Here is a 21,128-nt window from a genome sequence, read left to right as displayed (position 1 = left end):
TACTTAAATTTTTTAGTATTTAAAAAGTATTTACTTGTAATCTTTAATTGTCTTGGTTGTTCTTAGTCTTTGCCAGATATTTGTCTTGATTGCTATGTGTCCTTGCTAAATGACCTCTGGGACAGGGTCAGTGACATTAGGGACTGTGTCAATGACACTTGGAACAGGGTTACTGACCTTGGGGACTGTTAATGACATTGGAGACATGTTTATGACCTTGATGGTAGTTGATGGATTGAAGTACTATATAACATTTTATAGCTATTATTTCTATTGGATGTACTATATATATAGTTTGAATTTCATTCAGTGTTTAACTGTCCATATTCAAACACACACAAAACAAACAAACAAACAAAAAGAAATATTTTAGCCCAAAAAATTTGACACAGGAAAAAATCCTGATAATGGTCTGACCCTGAGATATTGAAAAGCTTTTCATCCACACTGTTACAATAGGGAATGCATATATATAATAAGTGCCATTTTCTATGGCGATTTCTGTGGATCTTAGCCTAGATCCTGTGTGATACTGACGGCTTGTGTAATGACTCTTCTAGATCTATATAGGATGATTTTGATAGTTAGAAATTCTAGGCTCTTTGCAGAGTTTACTGTCTGCCTATATGCAGGTAAATAGACTCTTTGTGGAGTTTATCTTGTGCCTATATGAAGGTTAATAGACTCTTTGTGGAGTTTACTTTGTGCCTATATGAAGGTTAATAGACTCTTTGTGGAGTTTACTCACAGGGAGACTTGTGGGGAGGAAATGGGTGCCTTTTAAAGCTTATAGGTCTCTTGGGGAAACATATGAAGAAGACCTGAGGTCAGCAGAAAGACTCTGGGTCACTGAAAAAACTTTTGGGTCATTATGGAGCCTTCCAGTGGGTCAGATTGATCTGTGAGAACAGGTGCCCTTCATCTATCACTGGTTATTTTACACACAGACAAAACACAGCACTTAGCTGTATTGGACAGTACATGATTGAGGGGTTGTGGTTTCCATCATATCCATGGGCTAATGTTCTCAGCATGATGTGCTGTAGAGATAGGGCCAGGGAGTTGGAGGGACTGGTATAGTTCTAACAGCCAAACCATGGTTGTCAGTAAAATGATACAGCTGACCATAGCTGGAATTCCTTGATGAGACTAAATTAAACCATAAATAAAACTAACCATTACTTGTACTCATGTTGGAGTAAACCTTCGGTAGAACTATAGTCAACCTGTTGTCTTGTTGGAATAAGATTTTGGCAGAGCTAGCCATACCTTGTACTCTTGTTTGAGTAAAACTTTGGCAGAGCTGGTCATGATCATTGTTACCTTGTACTTCTGTGAGAGTAAAACCTTGGTAGAGCTGGTCATTGTAACTTTGTACTTAGAATAGAGCTGTTGATCAGATGACCAGAAACTGTATTTGGCTGGTCAGCTCTGACCAGAGCCCTACTTGGATAGTCAGTACAGTACTGACCACACCCTTTACTTGGGTGGGGTACTGGGTGCTGACCAATGCCTGCTGTAGGCTGACAGTAGAACTGAGTTGTAAAATGGGGAGGATTGCCAAGTGTCTGTCTGATCTCTGTACACTGATGAAATTATAAATAGGTGCCAGGCTTCCTCCCCTGGTCTCTTACTGGGCAAGACACATATGATGAATTGCCCAATCTTGTTTAGGGAAGTCAGATTTATCAGCTAGCAGAACAGCATAAAGAGAAAAATGGAAATGAGATTTGTTTAGAGATATCACCAGTTCCAAAAATTTCATGGAAGCATACTGGTTTGTAGGAATTAAAGGCTTGCTGACTGGATGAATAGAAAAATAAAATATATGATGTTTATGCTTGATAATCATGTGTAATGGGAGAATCATCAGGCAAGGATGATAGGTGTAAAGGTTTTGCATTTTTACATAGAGTCAAAGTTATCTGACCAGCGGTGTCTAGAGGGAATTTCCCTATAGGGTAGCTCATTGAATGTGTGCGAGACAAGACAGTCTTGGATCAGTGGTTCAATGCCCAGATGAAGCATTGTCCTTTGCGTTACTCACTTCGTTTACACATGGAAAAGTAATAAGTCCCAATAACTAAAATAAGAAGCTGCATTGCTCATGTAGAAATGTTATTGCTGATCCATCTATAGCCAATTCATTGGTTTTTGGGTTGTTTCACTACAGGGGGTCTTGAGGCTATTCCTTATGTATCTTACATGTGTGTGTTAATGTTTTATAACAGCGCAACTTATAACCATTTAATTACATTTTTCAAACATATTTAGATTGTTCGAGACCTATGTGGGGCAGTCGCTAGGTACTTGTCATAGGGCGGTGGTTTTTCTCCGGGAACTCCAGCTTTCCCCCACCACAAAACCTGGCACGTCCTTAATTTACCATAACTGTTAATAGGACATAAAACACAAGCAAACCAAACCACACCATTACGTCTTTCTTACACATTTGGGTTGTTTTACTACATTTAGACATAAAACCGTTCCTTATGTCTTTCTTACAAATTTTCGTTGTTTCATTGCAGCGAAACCTAAGACCATTCTTTATGTCTCTCCTACACAGTTAGGCAGTTTTACTACAGTGAAACTAAGACCATTCTCTACGTCGCTACACATTGGGGGGTTTCCAACATATTCTGTGTAGACATGTCAACATGCAGTCTTCAGTATGAAGCAGGGATGTATGTTACACATGGTACAAGAATGATTCCATCACTGGTGGTATGCTTTCTGTCACTTCTGTAATACATTTCCCTGTGTACCTCAGCCATATACCACTGCCAAGAAGTGAACCTGTCTCCTTGCTTCCTTATTGTAGGTTAACGGGCCTAAACATGTTTCTGATAGTTCCACAAGCAGGGCGGTGTTTTTGACTGCTGCCTTAGAGTTTAACCCATAATGTAAATGTAGTGATTTATTTTCCTGTCTTGAAACATATGTGTGTTTGTTAAGTCTTCATTTCTTCCTTTTTGTGGCCTGTTTGGTTGCCTTCATGGTGTGTATCACACTGCTACATATTTCTGAATTAGTACATTGGCCCACAGTTCTGGTACAGGGTTTGGTACCCTGGCCCACAGTTCTGGTACAGGGTCTGGTACACTGGCCCACAGTTCTGGTACAGGGTCTGATACACTGGCCCACAGTCCTGGTACAGGGTCTGGTACACTGGCCCACAGTTCTGGTACAGGGTTTGGTACCATGGGCCTGAATGCAGAGGTTAGGTACATAAACAGGGTATACTAGCAGGGTATAGAAGCTTAGTACAAAGACTAGATACAGAGGCTAGGTACATAGACATGTTATACCAGCAGGGTATAGAAGCTTGGTACAGAGGCTGGATACAGAGGTTAGTTACATAGACAGGTTATACCAGCAGGGTATAGAAGCTTGGAACAAAGACTGGATACAGAGGCTATGTACATAGACAGGGTATACCTGCAGGGTATAGAAGCTTGGTACAAAGACTGGATACAGAGGTTTAAGTACATCTGTTTGTAAACAGAGGCTGGGTATAGAGGTTGAACACTAAGGTTAGGAATAGAGACTGTGAACACATGCGGGAGACTGATTCTGGACACATAGTGATCAGGGTATATAGCAAGTTTGGGTACAAAGGCTGTGTATATTCAGATTGATGTATACACAGAAAGGGTATTTGTAGTAAGACTATGTACTATAAAAAAAAGAGTATAGATGCCTGGGTAAAGATTCAGGCTTGGTACAAGGGGTTGTACATGGGGTTGGATGCATATATGCTAGGTCTACCTAATGTGTGTACAGAGGTTGGATACACAGAGACTTGGTACATCTAGGACTGAATGGAGTTGTTGGGCTGGTAAAAGGGGGGCTATGTGTGGGTCCCAGCCACTTGATCTGTGACCCACACAGTAGTATAGTGTAAGCATTACAACATATGTATGGTATGTCCCAGCTGTACCACATTCTCACCATACACACACATGTCCCCTCATACAGGTTGTGTACCAGCCAACAAGTCTGTCTTGTTCTGTCAAGTAGCCTCAAAAGTGTATCTATCAAAGTGTATACTGATCTAGTTATTGAGATTGTAAAATATGCATTTATTTTTTATTTGAACAGAATCTTTGTGAGTCAGTAGTGGGTGTATGTAGGCAGGAACGCCTAAGCTTTGACTGAATCATCAGTGACTGTTCTGAGTAGCTATAGTGTATACTACAAAAAATGCCTAATCTTACAGAAAATATTTCAAAATATCCTTAAAATCTGCTACACATAATTTCACTGTGTTAATGTTTTAATATAGTCCCCCTCACCCACTCAACCTATTCCCTTGATATTTGTCTAGGTTAAATTACTACACAGTACAAATTTTTACAGAACATTCAAAATGCACTTCTCAGTTCAATAATCTTCAGTAAATAATTTATTTCATTATGCATGAAATTTTGGGATTTAAGTTTTCCCACCAGAATTTCAGCAGAGAGATACCCAACATCCAATTTACATTGAAATGACAGAAAAAAGTTTGAAAAGTGACATTAATATTCGTATATTACTGAGCATCCAGCAGAAGAAAATCGTAAAACAAAAATATAATCAAAACAAATGTTAGTGTATATATAGAATGAGAATTATATTGATACTAGTTAATTAATGAGCTAGAAATATGTTCAATTTGTAAAACAATTAAACAGTCTAGTAAATTGTCTTGAAATTAAACAATACAGCCTATAGAAGATTGGATTGAGTTGGTCAAGAGTCCTTTTGAATCAGAATTTTCATTTGTTCTTTTGATTATCTTGGCAGCTCACAGCTGCGTTGATACTTTATCTAAAGATATACGCTGTAAGAAGTAAACTATTTAATTACTTAATTGGTTTCTTAATCATTGGTTACCATGGTAATTAATTCTGACAAAGGACAGACAAGATGGACTGATGTGTTGCTACAGATGCTGCACTGTTTGTAAAAAAAAAAACGTTCCTCTGAATCGGATGCATCAGATTTTTTTATGCTGTTTGTGCAACTTGTTCAGGTGGCTAATGGTTTGTGTCGAGGGTCGGTTGGTGCATTACGAAAAATGGAGTGTGTTTTATTGACTGTTTGTTGTTGTTGCACACTGTTGGTGATTGTAAATACATTTTGTATATTGCTGTGTTTTACCCTTTCAACCCTATGTAACTTAAGTAGACTCTACCATACATTTATTTGGATGAGTCCATTATGGTTTACAGTGGTGTAAGGGTTAAAGACATAATGATTTCTTTTAAGACTTCGTAGCTACTTTGTGGTAGGATTATTTAGGAGACTTTGTCCACTTGTAACTATATAGTGCAGATGAAAAAACTATATAGTGCAGATGAAAAAACAGGAATTTCATATTTTATCAGTGATATTTGATATCATTAAGAAAGGAGAATGAAATTGTTTCATTAAATGTTAAGTTTCCATCTGTATAATGTTACCCAATTATTTGTTTGGGTTTGAATAATACAATTTGTCATCCTTGTAAAAAATAATTGAATTAATCAAGATTGTGAGATTTGAACAGGGTATATATCTACGCCAAACTATGAGATTTGAACAGGGTATATATCTACGCCAAACTATGTGAGATTTTAACGGTATATATCTACGCCAAAATATGAAAAACTTTCACAAAGTTGTAACCATAGTAGAAACTATTGAAATATTGCGAATTTTCTCAACAAATTTAGGAAATGATAAACAATTGTGCTGTAAATTTTAGATTTTGTTGGTCTGTCTGGTATACTCATCATTGGTGTTGGTTAGATTGACCCATTCTGGAGCTTGTTTTCTTTTAGTAGATGGAACATGTCTGATCTACTTAGCAGGCTAGGGCAATGATGCTGAACAGCTCTCCCTACTCAGAACACATCGTAGCAATTCTATGCATCAGCATTTCTGGAAAACCAGTTATTTATCGTGTATACTTTATATTTGGTTATTTATTTATTGTGAATACTTTATATTTGGTTATACTATATTTCAAAATTTTGTATTAAACCCATTCACCCCTAATGTCACATTTGAACCTTACCAATTCAAAGACTGGGCAAGTCTAGTTCAAACATGTAGGGGTGAATGAGTTTAGATAGTGTTTGGCTGATCAGATTTTGATGTTATTATCACATAAGGTTATAAGCATGAAATATCAAAAACAAAACAAAAATCTAAATCTGCAAGTATTGGTAGATTTTGGGTTTGTTTGAAATCCAATATGGCTGCCATGGACTCTTTTAGACGACTTGTCCTTATGATCAGCCATGGAGATAAAGCTTGCTGAGTGTTTCTCCATATTCACTGAAGCACCTAATGAAATTGACATCAGTATATGAGTGTTTGATCATCCACACTAAACGTGAGATGACCAGTATTTTGTCCTGATGAAACAGTACCTCCTCTTCACTGTTCAGGCATTGTTGAACCCTTCCATAATTCTTTGGGAACATGGCGGTAATGCCCTTGATAGAAGGCAGCCATCATTGAGCCCTTCCACAAGTCTTTGGGAACATGACTATAATGCCCTTGGTTGAAGGCAATAAAAGATTGACTAGATCGGCTCAAGTAAATGTTACAAGCACAGAGTTGCCTGGTTGATTTTCTACATTGGGTATAGGAGTAATGAGGATGTTGTGTCTTGCTCCAGCTGTTGGTCTATATACCATTTCCTTAGTGCTCCTAGATATCTCATGCTTAGCTTCAGTGATACAGAATAAAGTGATGACTCAGCAACATTACCCATCGTTCATCAACGTCTGTAAAGCATCCTACTTATTTTCCTTGACATTTTATATCCTTGATAAGTTTCTTGGGTTTCAGCTTGGTATTTTATGAATGAAATAAAATGGTCAACAGTTTCATCAAGAATCTTATAACAAGTTCAATATCTACTTAATTAAATAAAATAAAAGTTAACTCATGAGTGAGTTTATGTTTTTCTTCTCCGGGAAAGGTTTTTAGATTGAATAAAAAGAACACATGTCTGACATTGCAGTGGAGTAGAGCCTCTCCACTTACAGCTGAATTGGGTGTGTAGGTTTACAGGTGGAGGGCGAATGGCTGGTGTTTCTTTGATGCCTGTGGTAGAATCACTGGCTATATATATACTCTTACTATAATAAAACATGTACCCCTTTTATACATATCTGTCCTACTGGCAGCGGTCTTAGTTCTCAAATAAATGGAGAAAAAGACACAGTGGTGAAAGCCCCATGATCTCAGAAATTATTTAAAATGTAAAAAAATAAAAAAATAATTATGTCTTTTTGCATCTGATGCATGGTAACTTAAACAAATCTAACAACTATATACTTAGAAAGAAGCAGGTGTGGCCATTAAAAAAGTATCCTGTCATTTTAAGTTGAATATGCAATAGATGTTGGCAATGCTTCAAGAGCAAGTGCTCTGTGGTATAGACTAAAACACTGGTTGGTGTACATCGTAGCTCTGTGGTATAGACTAAAACACTGGTTGGTGTACATCGTAGCACTGTGGTATAGACTAAAACACTGGTTAGTGTACATTGTAGCAATACTACAGTCTTCTGCACTTAACGGTTCATGTGTCAAATAAAAAGGTTCATGAAGTCATTGGTGCTAAAATGATAAAGATTGTATACTTACAGACTAAACTGGGTCATCTCTACTTTGTCTGCATTGAACTTGATAGTTTAACTCATGATCATTCACCCCTGAAGACACAGTTAAATTCTTCCAATTCAAAGGTTGGAATAGTTCATTATGAAACTTCAGGGGTGAATGAGTTAAGTTTGATTGGTTTATTATACATAGTGATTTCTATTGGTCAGTCGGCTTTCCTGGATATTAATTGGTTGGTGTCTGAATGTTTCCTATTGATCAGCAGCAGTCTAGGTTCTAGTAATTTGATTGGCTTAAAATCATGATATGCTTTTTGCTATTTGTCACTTGAGGTTAAAAGGCATTTTGCTTGTTAATGTTTATACTATTCTTTAATCAGAGTGTGGCTGACCCTCCTATCATTGGTGATCTCATTGTTGACAGACCCAGTATCTGAATTTATGGAAAAATGAAACATGACATGTCTGGAGGTCTTTGGACACAATATTAAAAGTTCTACTGATAATGGTCCAAAATTATTTGATTTAGAAAAAGTGTACAAATTGGAAACAGAAAATGATCAATTATCATGAGGTCTGGTGATTGGGTTCACATGTACGATGTGTCATTGTATGTATGTTAGGTTTCTATGTCAATCAAGGATGACATACATGAGAATAAAGTCACTGCTGCCAAAACATTCTAGAGATGGGAAATCCCACTACTAGTGAGGAGACAGCACTTAGTGAAAATGACAGGCTGAGCTGGACTCTATAAACCTACTGTCAGAGGAAGCTGGGTCTGTAGAATCTCGTGGGAACCTTGGTATTGCCATGAGTAGTTACGGTTTTATAGAATTTTAAATGTACATTCCAAATCATCAATTAACCAATTGACAAAATGGTGATCCGAGGCCCTTAGGTTGATGGGTATAATCTCAGGGTCCCATGTGGATTTTTCTTACACAGTGGTTCAATTAAGGCCTCTGCAGAATTGTTGGATAGTCATTTCAGGTCCCTGTGCAGATTATACCTACACAGTGGCCCATAGCGTCTGGGGTATAGTTGGGGAATCATTTCAGGCCCCTGTGCAGATAATCCTTCCACAGTGGCCAAAGGCCTCAGGGGTATTGTTGGACAAGGTTTCAGACTTGGCCCCAGTTTCAGAAAAGCAACGGCTGCTGTACGCCATCATAGCCATTGCAGATCTCCCTTTTTCACGGTGACCACTTCAAATTCGAAATTTTGTCCCAGGCCCTGTTAACATAGATAACCAGTAGGAGTACAGTTTATTTTCATTCACAGTTGGTTTCTGTTGGTTTAACATCTATGTCAGTGTTATCAAGTTTCTCCAACTACAGTTAAACAAACATTCAGGGAATGGCATATCAAATCCCAGTCAATTCCTTTATGTTACCATGGTAACCAGTACATACAGCAAACGTTCATGATCTGTAGTTCTGTAAACATTTCCGTTTTCTTCCAATATCTTGTATCCCTTATTGCCATAGAAATGAAACCCTATATTTAGAATAGAAAATTTTCACCGAGGAATGACCTTCACCCTTTTTAACAGAACTATCAACCTTTCATGATCTTATCTTGTTACTATGGGGACTGCAACTTAATCTTTGATAAATATGACAAGCCACCACTTATTCCACCGACACCTCTGTTTCCAGGTCCTGATTATATACCAATGGTTCGAGGGTAAGGGCAATCTTCAGCCATCAATTTTTATTTTGAGGTCAAATTTTTCATTACTGCAGATAGGAGAAAAAGTGGTTGCCTTTTGCAAGCCCTAAAAGATAAGATGTGTGAGTGTTTTTCTTACAGACAGATGCATACAGTACATACATTGATAAAAAGCTATGCTGAATATGTAAAGGTAATTTATGAGGTTTTATTTTTTTCAATGAAATCTCTGGTTTGTATTACATTCTTGACAACTGTGTGAAAAATGTGACAAGAAAAGAGTTAAATTCCACAGAATAATATAGCATTTATGGCTGAAGTGTCATGGGTGCAGAGTGATGACTATATATATGTGGAAGAAATCTGTTACTAAAACAGTCCTACAAGAACTCATTATAATATTAATTCAAGTAGCCAAACAAACCACACTCGGATAGCCCCAAAACATCACACATCAGGTAGCCAACAAGTATCTTTTAAATAGGTAGCCCTCTATAAGTCACACTTCAGGAAGTCCCACAACTCACTCACACTTCAGGAAGTCCCACAACTCACTCACACTTCAGGAAGTCCCACAACTCACTCACACTTCAGGAAGTCCCACAACTCACTCACACTTCAGGAAGTCCCACAACTCACTCACACTTCAGGAAGTCCCACAACTCACTCACACTTCAGGAAGTCCCACAACTCACTCACACTTCAGGAAGTCCCACAACTCACTCACACTTCAGGAAGTCCCACAACTCACTCACACTTCAGGAAGTCCCACAACTCACTCACACTTCAGGAAGTCCCACAACTCACTCACACTTCAGGAAGTCCCACAACTCACTCACACTTCAGGAAGTCCCACAACTCACTCACACTTCAGGAAGTCCCACAACTCACTCACACTTCAGGAAGTCCCACAACTCACTCACACTTCAGGAAGTCCCACAACTCACTCACACTTCAGGAAGTCCCACAACTCACTCACACTTCAGGAAGTCCCACAACTCACTCACACTTCAGGAAGTCCCACAACTCACTCACACTTCAGGAAGTCCCACAACTCACTCACACTTCAGGAAGTCCCACAACTCACTCACACTTCAGGAAGTCCCACAACTCACTCACACTTCAGGAAGTCCCACAACTCACTCACACTTCAGGAAGTCCCACAACTCACTCACACTTCAGGAAGTCCCACAACTCACTCACACTTCAGGAAGTCCCACAACTCACTCACACTTCAGGAAGTCCCACAACTCACTCACACTTCAGGAAGTCCCACAACTCACTCACACTTCAGGAAGTCCCACAACTCACTCACACTTCAGGAAGTCCCACAACTCACTCACACTTCAGGAAGTCCCACAACTCACTCACACTTCAGGAAGTCCCACAACTCACTCACACTTCAGGAAGTCCCACAACTCACTCACACTTCAGGAAGTCCCACAACTCACTCACACTTCAGGAAGTCACACAACTCACACCTCAGGAAGTCCCACAACTCGCTCACACTTCAGGAAGTCACACAACTCACTCACACTTCAGGAAGTCACACAACTCACTCACACTTCAGGAAGTCCCACAACTCGCTCACACTTCAGGAAGTCCCACAACTCGCTCACACTTCAGGAAGTCCCACAACTCGCTCACACTTCAGGAAGTCCCACAACTCGCTCACACTTCAGGAAGTCCCACAATTCGCTCACACCTCAGGTAGTCCCACAACTCACTCACACTTTAGGAAGTCCCACAACTCGCTCACACTTCAGGAAGTCCCACAACTCACTCACACTTCAGGAAGTCCCACAACTCGCTCACACTTCAGGAAGTCCCCCAACTCGCTCACACTTCAGGAAGTCCCACAACTCAGGTAGTCCCTCCCTCGCCCCCTGCCCTCCCCCTCCCCTAATTCACACTTCAGATAGCCCCACAAATCATACTTTCACACTCCACAGATCACACTTCAGATACTCACTTTTCAGGTGTTATATAACAATACCTGTACTATTTTTCATCCCTACCTTTACATACAAAAAAACAGAGTACATCATTTTCACCTATCAGTAACGACCAAGCTGTCTTGTTGTAGTCTCAATGAAGAGTGTCCGGAAGGTTAAAGGAGTATGATGTTGTTTTCTTTGTTTTTTTATTGAATGATTGTTTGTTGCAACTGAAAAACTTTTTTTGTGTGTTTCAGCAAAATGTTAATGAGCCCCCACCCCGTGAATGTGGCAGTAACTGTAGCTCCAATAATGGCTGTAAATGTATAGGAGAGAAAGGCAATCGGGTAAGTACTATTTCTTAAATTCATTTGCAAGAAAATATGATTGGGCTTCCAAGCTAGTTTAGTTCATGTTGACGCTCTTCTTCAGTGTAATTACACCATGAGATATGTTCTCTACCAATTGAGCTACCTGGTTGCGGACGATCGACCCAGTCTGGTTCCCCTACACTCGTGTGACCATGAATAAAATTTACAATATCGGTTATATGTGATTTAATTCATTGTAACATTACTTTAAAAAATGTGAATATGAATGTGTTTTTTTTATAAAGTGTAACACATCATTACAAATATTCTGAAGTCCATAATGATTTTTGTCGCTTTTTCTTGACAATTATGAGTGATACATGTAGTCAGACCTTCCCTGGCACGGAAGTGTTCTTGTTTTAACAATTTGTCTTGAAATTACACAAAATCAAACAGCATAGGTCTATGTTAAACTTCTCATAAATTTACAGTGGATAGTGTAAAAATATGGTAAACTGAGACAAAGAGGAAATATAAAAATCGGTTCACTGCAATTTTGCACTGTTAAGGTTGTGATGTATAATCTAAGTTGTCAGTGTAGGAAACTTATGGGTCCAAGAAAATGGTTTCTTTGGATAAGAGATCTACTGGGGATGTATAGTAGGGGGTGGTTGGGGGGAGGNATCTGTGGGTTTTGTGGGGCTAGAGAACAGGAAGACACCACAGGAGTAAGACATTAGGTAAAGTATTATGGATTCAGCGGGTTTAGGCAAGCATGTCCTTCCCATAAATAATGGCCACATGTTTGATAGATTTAGTTTTTAGTTGGAGGTTAGTCACCTCCCAGTAAAGTCTTACTACAACACAATGACTTAATAATGCAAAAACCAGCTAAGTATTTGGATGTCTTTATTTGCAGAAAAACACTTTCATATTTCAGTCATTTGTTCTATAACATTTACGTAATGTATTTCACTGATAAAAAGTTTGGGTTAGAGAAAAGTGGTAATTTTTCATAAAAATGGAATTATTGAATGGCTGGTCCTTATCTAGTGGCTGGAGTGCTACATTTATCTAGGTCAGTAGAACGAATCAAGCTGTTCCAGTACTCTAAGGTCATTCGGTGCATTTATTTAACTCATTATTCACCCCTATATAATTAAACTGGACTTGCCCATTCCATGATTTGGTAAGGTTCAAGTGTGACTTTAGGAGTGAATGGGTAAAAGAAACTTTATTTGAAAATTGTCTAATTTTGTAACCAGATTTGTTCATTAATATGAGTCTTGCATGAGCTTAACGATTTTTCAAAATAATACAAGCGAGTGATCTATCAAGAAACTAAATAGTCATAAAATGATTGATAGACTTAAACTATCAGTTATCAGTGTACTTGGCTGGTAATAGGTACTAATGCCTTCAGCAGTCATTGACCCTTGCTCTGAGATTCTGGCTAATCTTGTGTAATCAGGTAAGTCTGGATAGCTGTGAGCGTTAAGTAGGGTCTATAACTCTGTTAATTGTTCAGCCACCACCCAAACCATATGTTGAGAATAATCAGACCTGCAAATTAATTCTAATAAATGCACTATGCATTTAATCAAAATCAGGATAGAAATTATAAAGGGAACACATGCTACTAACCAATGAAATAGGGTTAAAAACATCAAAATCAATGAATGAACAGGTAATTAAATACACAGCTTCCAAATAACCAACTGAACGAAATGTGTTTCTGGATAAAGGAATGAAAATAAATCAAATTAAGCCTTTGTATATGACCTACTGTTTAACATGAAATATTCGTTGTGTATAAACATTCGTGGTTTTCTTGGTTGTTATTAAACCACGAAAATAGATACATCAAATTTGAATGATATATATGTCTACTACTTAGTTAGTTGCATGAAAGTTTGTACCACGAAATGATCTGAATAGCTTCAAACCATGGAGGAAAGTATCCACGAACTTATACAGTGTTATACAGTACCTGTGTTGTTGTATAAGTCGTACCTGTATTTTTGTATATGATGTATCTATATTTATTTAAGGTTCTTTTCTATTAATACAGGGTATCCATGGTGATATTGGTCCCCGGGGTCCCCAAGGTAACCAAGGCTATGCTGGTGTAGAAGGACTACCTGGCCCCAAGGGCGATCAAGGTATAACGGGTAGAAGTGGACCTGGTGGACCAAAAGGAAACAGAGTGAGTTACTTCCCTTTGTTTCAGCAACACAATTAGATCTACATTAAGACCATGGTGGCTGGTTTGTCCAATTTCATTATTTCATATTTTCACCCCAAAAACACGAGTTCTATAGTAACTTATAATTCTCGTTGTTTGGTCTTTTTGGGACAAAATGACGAAACAACGAGATTTAAGGTTTGTTGATTCTCGTCGTTTCTTGGCGAAAAGACGAAACAACAAAATAGACTGAGAGTGTTACTTGCCTTGTTTCAGCAACACAAATTAATCAAAAATGAAATACTTAAAGTTATGCTCATTATGTCAGTAGCAATGAGAACTATTTGGCTTTGAATCTAACTCAAAACATACCATATCTAGTTATCTTATAAGGATCATCCCAGTTTTTCTCACATAATAGTTTGCTTGAAAATATAAAAGCAGCTTTTGTATTTTTTAAATAGGTAAGTACTGCACATGAATTGAAAAAGCAACATATCAGAAACCAGTGATTAAGTAGAGTTTTTGCATATTTTATCACATAACTGCTTATTCATTTTTGTTGTTGTTGTTGTTGTTGATAATATCACAATAACATCATGTAAAGTGATATAACAATACTTTGAGATGCCCCAATTGTATTATGCATGGGGTCTTGTGTTAGATTTAATTCTGATCTGAGAATTCATTGAGAATTTATTGGTATAAAGAAAACCTAATACAGGGATTATGGGATAAACAGGATATGTGAGTAGCATGCCAACTATAAATCTCCTCTATTTTCTTTCTTCACAGGGAAAGATGGGAATGCCTGGCTTCCCAGGTATCAATGGAATTCCAGTAAGTATATATGCATATTCTAAAATATGAAAAAAAAAATTGTACTTAAGTTTGAATGAAGCCATTTCTGAACACTTTCTCTCTGCAGAAGGTGAGCTGTGCCCTTTGCATACATTTGATAATAATAATATATCAGACCTGCCTTCATAAACTTACAAGGGGACTTTAAAATCAAATTTCCGTAAAAATGATCAAATAAGTAGCTTCAAACTGACTCTTTAAAAGTTTCTCAGAGTTGATGTACTAAATCCTTTATTGTCTTTCTGCTATACAGGGTATCCCTGGACCAATGGGACCTCGCGGAGCACCCGGTATGGACGGCTGTAATGGAACATCGGTGAGTTAATGTTCATATAGAAAAAAGTGTGTTGGGTTGATGCAATTAACTGACAAATGGAACGGCTTTAATTAGACACTGTCTCCCTCAAAAGCAGGTTGCGTCTGTGAATATCAACTAGTTATGTTCCACAACAACAATGTTTGTGTTTAATACACTCGGATATATTGCCATTTTGATGGCAGAAGTTTTATAATCGGATGAATTTCGGAACAGAAAAATTCCAGAATTTTGAAACAAAATTCAGATTATATTTCTAAAATTCATTGATGGGATAAGGGGCACCCTTATTACATCTAATATGGTATACAATATTGGAAAAAAAACCCAGTAGGGATTAATAAATAATAACAGGCAACCAAGTGTCTATAATTATTAGGAAAAATTTGATGTATAATGTAGTCATGATAGCAGGTTTATTATTTAGTTAATTACGTTATTTATTTATAAAAAAACAACAACTAATTAGCAATTAGTTAAAAGTAAACAATCATGTAGTTGGAATAACTTATTTTTTTAACCCAAATTGCTATATATATGGGACATCAGAAAACTGAAGTTTGTATGCCTGGTATTCTAAATTCGAGCAATGCTATAAGCTACAAAATAGGCCACACTCTTAAAATATCCAACAGGAGTTGGCTAGAGCCCATCTTGACCCCCAGTGAAACCTGTTTAAGATGTTCCTTCAATCATTTGAAGCTACAGCATCCGTTTAATGTAGAAATGTTGACATAGAAGGCAGATGGCATCGACAACTCCCGACAACTCCGTGGAGATTGCTTGTTTTAACTAGTCTGGAAGTATATATACAGATGTACTCTACTGTAAACGACCTAAACCACACACCGCTGATTCAGCACATTCTGTAATTTCCACTGACTCAGGAATAAGGAAGAATCGTTTCTATTGGATTCTGACTCGGGAGGATTAACTATAATGGCTGTATTAACTCATTCACCCCTGAAATTTCATAATGAGCTATTCCAACCATTGAATTGGACGGGTTCAAATGTGTCTTTAGGGGTGAATGAGCTAAATCTCCCCACCAATTTGTTTAAACTCATTCACCCCTGAAATTTCATAATGAACTATACCAACCTTTGAATTGGAAAAGTTCAAATGTGTCTTCAGGGGTGAATGAGTTAATCAAAGATGGATATTATATATATTCTCAGATTTTTGATTTGTCAGAAAATTAAATAAATCAAATTTAAAACTAAAAAAGACAACCTTTTTAATCAATTATATAATCTTAATTCAAAATGAGCATGTTATATATCTTCATTATAAATTTCTGGAATTTAAGTAAAAAAAGTTCAAATTTAACCAATGATAGAGAAACACAAATGCCATTTGTAGCATTCCCTCTGCTAGGTCATACATCAAAGTTGTTCACTATTTTGACATGGGGAAACTACTGATCTGGTCTTGGTACCATCAGCTGATCGTTGGTTAAGTAAATATTCTAGCTCCTATGGGGGGAGATGGTATAGATAAGTAAGTACAACCATGTGTAATGATGAGTCCAAGAGATAAAGCTGTAACTATGCACTCTGGCTCATATGACACCCAGATTACTTAATGCTTCTTAGGGGGCTGGCAAGGGGGAAAAGGCATTCATTTGAAAAGGGGCACATGAAGGGACTTTGCATTATAAAAACTGCATTTAAATATTGCACAACATATTTACTTTGGGGGGGGGGAAAGGGGGTGAGGGGACTGGTAAAAATTGTTATTAATGTGGAGGTATAAATATCTACTACAGTAAACTAGGTATAACATGGATACACACCTAACCACCATTATATGGGAAAACCTTGTTTTCCGCTTCAGGTATATGTAGTTGTCGAGATTAAACTTGCCTCCAATCACAGTTAATGTGTATATGTTGGTTCATAGTGAGAAATGGTGATATACATGTTGTATTGCTAGACACCTTATAAGGTACATGTAAATAAGATTAACCTTTTCATATCAATGTATAATAACCCATCCCAATTCTCCTGAAATATTTCATCACATGTCATCATTATCAACCACCAGTCTGCATTATTCATGAACAATTACCACTACAATATGCACAATAAAGTTTTGAGAACAAAGCTTCTGGGTGATATTTTACTGTTCTACTCTGTGTCTTTTAGAAGCTTAGCCTCAAACACTTCACAGGATTCACACGAATAATCACCATACCTTTTGGACCTTTGGCAAAGTGACAAGTGGATTTTTGAATTGCGCTTGTTGTACTGATGTTTATGTTTGAAAAAGTTATTGAAATGTTTAAATTTGTTAAGTGTTATGGATTGAAAATTTGGTGACATACATTTTGTAAGCAGAAGTCAGTGCGACACAGAATTTTTTGTTAATGTGAGCACTGCTTTATGGTACAGTAATTGTAATTTATCTGATTGCTCAAATACCATGATTTCACCTTCAGCTTTTGTGGTTTGACAGGAAAGCTCGCAAAGTAAACTGAATCAAGGTGGTGGGGAAAAAAATGGCATTTTTTTATGAATGATGACCATATTAGTGTTATCATTGATTAATTGTTCATCATTACTTTAATCCTTTCACCCCTATGTAACTTAAGTAAACTTGACCATGCATTGATCTGGATGAGTCCATTATGGTCTACAGTGGTGAGAGGGTTAATTGTTAACCATTACAGTAATAGGAAGTTACTGTTTAAATGTCTCAACATAAGGACAACTTGATATACTGTACAGATGGGTGGTCGGGTGGCGCAGTGGATAGCGCACTTGCTTTTCACCAAGGTCACTTGGGTTCAATACCCCGATTGGATGTGAAAGGTATGGGGTCACCTGCCCGACCACTTGGGTTTTCTGTGGTTACTCTGGTTTCCTCCTACAATAAGACCCCTGCGCGCTAACATCCAGGCCAACAAGAGTGATTAATATATTAGTTGAAATAACTTATTTCATAATTGTTGTAAAATAAATAAAGTTTATATTATATATACAGATACTGCATAAAATTACTTCATATGATGTCATGAAGAGTTTTGTTCATAAATTAAAGTCTGAAAAATTATTACATCACTTCAAAGGAATTGACTTTGAAAATCATTATTAATACGATTACATACTTATAACTGAATTCAATGCCCTTCAATATTAATTTGAACTTAAATTCTCAAAAAATCTCCGATGTTTTTGTACCTCAAATTTTGTGACCTTGGAAGAAGGAAATCTTCCATGCTCATTTGACCTTTCATACTTAAACATTTAATGTTTCCATGACCTTGAATTCTGTGACCTTGGATTCATAAAAATGTTCATGTTTATTTGACCTTGAATTCTTTGACCTTTAATGTTTTCATGACCTTGAATTCTGTGACCTTGGGATTCAAAAAAATGTTCATGTTTATTTGACCTTTCATTCTGTTGTAATTTGTGGTATTTCTCTACAGGGAGAGGCTGGACTGCCAGGTTTGCCCGGTAGCACAGGTCCAGTAGGACCCCCTGGATTTTCCGGTTTAAAGGGACAGAAGGGAGAAGCCTCAGTTGATGGATTTGGACAGACAGGACAGAAGGTATAAGCAATACACATCTGATCAGATGAAATATGTATATTTTTCAGGATTACTCAGTTCTAATGCTGAGCTAGCTAGCCCAAGGGGAAGTGAGCTTACATCATGGCATATTGTCTATCGTCTGTCCATCTATTACCGAGAGTCAAAAGGGGAAGTGAGCTTACAACATGGCATATTGTCTGTCATCTGTCCATCTATTACCTAGAGTCAAAAGGGGAAGTGAGCTTACAACATGGCATATTGTCTATCGTCTGTCCATCTATTACCGAGAGTCAAAAGGGGAAGTGAGCTTACAACATGGCATATTGTCTGTCGTCTGTCCATCTATTACCTAGAATCGAAAGGGGAAGTGAGCTTACGACATGGCATATTGTCTGTCGTCTGTCCATCTATTCCCGAGAGTCGAAAGGGGAAGTGAGCTTACAACATGGCATATTGTCTGTCATCTGTCCATCTATTACCTAGAGTCAAAAGGGGAAGTGAGCTTACAACATGGCATATTGTCTGTCATCTGTCCATCTATTACCTAGAGTCAAAAGGGGAAGTGAGCTTACGACATGGCATATTGTCTCTCATCTGTCCATCTATTACCTAGAGTCAAAAGGGGAAGTGAGCTTACGACATGGCATATTGTCTGTCATCTGTCCATCTATTACCTAGAGTCAAAAGGGGAAGTGAGCTTACGACATGGCATATTGTCTCTCATCTGTCCATCTATTACCTAGAGTCAAAAGGGGAAGTGAGCTTACAACATGGCATATTGTCTGTCATCTGTCCATCTATTACCTAGAGTCAAAAGGGGAAGTGAGCTTACGACATGGCATATTGTCTGTCATCTGTCCAGCTATTACCTAGAGTCAACATTCACCAAGAGGTCTACGATAATGATATTTGGCAAGAAGCATGGTGGGATAAAGGGCTATCTAACTGGGTTACAAGTGTCAAATGTGTTCAAATATTTAAATGACTTTATAACTTAGAAACCTAGGGTAGTGACATTTGGCCAATAGCATTCTGGGCTATCGTATTTAAGCGAATCAATATGACCTGCTATCAAGGTCACATAAATCAAATGTGTTATAATGACTTTTTCTGAGTATCTAAGAAACCTGCGGTCCTGATTTTAGGCATGAAAGAAAAAGGCTGAAGATCTATTGATTATGTAATCAGTTAAATGACCTAGATCCACTTTCAAAGTTATAGAAGTTAAAAGTGTTGAAACCATTAAACAATTTCTTCTGTATAACAAAGAGACATGGGATCATGATGTTTGGGCAGTTGCATGCTGGAATGAAAAACTATAGGATTTACACTTGGTTCAAATACATGTATGTTGAAACCTTTAAACTTCATTTGTATAACCAAGAAATCCAGTCATGACATTTGGCCAGTAAATAGCATGCTGAGATGAAGGAATTTGAAGTGTGTTCAACCCGCTTTAAAGGTCACAGGGGTCAAATATGTTAAAAACTTTCCTCATTTCTGAAATTTCTTATGTTAATGGAGTAGCTTGACTTTATTTAACATCCAATACTGTATAGAATATCAATGATAGATGTATGTTTAAAAACTGCAAGTTTCTTATAAAGTATGGCCTGGAATGCTGTGTTGGTTTGCCTTCAGCATTGTGTTTCATTGAAGTAGCACTCTAAAGCTGGTGTCTGATCCATGCTATCACAAGGAGGCAACCATACCAACATACTACCTCCAGCACACATACATATATTACACAGACGCACAGCCTTTAGTTAAATGAACTTAGGACGTTAATCCCAATAAGCTTACATCTCTGATACTGATTAATGGTGAATTATTATTGAACAATAATATAATTGAAATATTTTTTGTTTGACAGGGAGAACCAGGACGAGAAGGATTCCCAGGTCCCCAGGTGAGCTCTTTATCTTTGTTTTTGATCGGCATGAAAGACAAAATTATAAGATGGTCCTTTGAGCCTAAATATGATGTATCAGAATTCATAATCTTCTTGTATTTTGATGTGAATTGAACATTTTTCGTAAAAATATTATGAGACTTGAAAATTATTCCAGAAACAATTCCTTTTACATGCTATAACCATGTTAAGTATGTTAATGTGAACTTATTTTTACTGTCGTGATAAATTTGTCCTCAATATGAAGGACGAAAAAGGTGAGAGTTTAAACTGCGACAAAAATGTCCCCGTATACACTACTACTTCATATTGGATATTCATGCTTTACCATTATATTAAACAGGGACCACCTGGAGAGGACGGTACCCCTGGTACGAAAGGAAGTGATGGACGTGATGGTCAACCGGTCAGTACACGTCAGTCACACTGTAGTCAGGAATATTAACTCATTTACCCCTGAAGAAAACATTTGAACTTTTCCATTTCAAAGATTGGAATAGTTCATTATGAAATTTCAGGGATGAATGAGTTAAATACAGAAATTACTCTGGGCCATATAAAGGCAAATGTCATTGTCTAATTCTATCGCATTTAATTTGATTTCCAGTTATATAAGTGATTACCTCGGATCATGTTTTCTTTTTAAGACAATTTGACACAAAGAAACCTTCTAAAGTACGAGCCCATGTTTTATCATTATTAGAAGATAAACTATTGTAAAAACGGAGACAATAATGTGTGTATTAATAATTGTGATTGATAATTTTAAAAAGTAATCCTAACATATCTAT

At 37.4% G+C, this 21,128-nt stretch overlaps 1 protein-coding gene across 1 annotated transcript in view; it reads left to right on the top strand.

Moving 5' to 3' along the window:
- The window catches only part of LOC110446087 (collagen alpha-2(IV) chain-like), a 66,085-nt gene that overhangs the window by 19,506 nt on the left and 25,451 nt on the right, over nt 1-21,128 (top strand). Inside the window, exons 3-9 of the mRNA XM_021491051.1 lie at nt 11,472-11,561; nt 13,597-13,731; nt 14,506-14,550; nt 14,825-14,887; nt 18,321-18,443; nt 20,299-20,334; nt 20,681-20,743. Of these exons, the coding sequence (XP_021346726.1) occupies nt 11,472-11,561; nt 13,597-13,731; nt 14,506-14,550; nt 14,825-14,887; nt 18,321-18,443; nt 20,299-20,334; nt 20,681-20,743 (555 nt within the window). The remainder of the gene's footprint in view (nt 1-11,471; nt 11,562-13,596; nt 13,732-14,505; nt 14,551-14,824; nt 14,888-18,320; nt 18,444-20,298; nt 20,335-20,680; nt 20,744-21,128) is intronic.

This window comes from Mizuhopecten yessoensis, unplaced genomic scaffold (assembly GCF_002113885.1).
Source record: "Mizuhopecten yessoensis strain PY_sf001 unplaced genomic scaffold, ASM211388v2 scaffold2507, whole genome shotgun sequence".
Lineage (NCBI taxonomy): Eukaryota > Metazoa > Mollusca > Bivalvia > Pectinida > Pectinidae > Mizuhopecten > Mizuhopecten yessoensis.
Note: the sequence above shows the minus strand (reverse complement) of the source record. Positions and strands in the feature narration are given on the sequence as shown.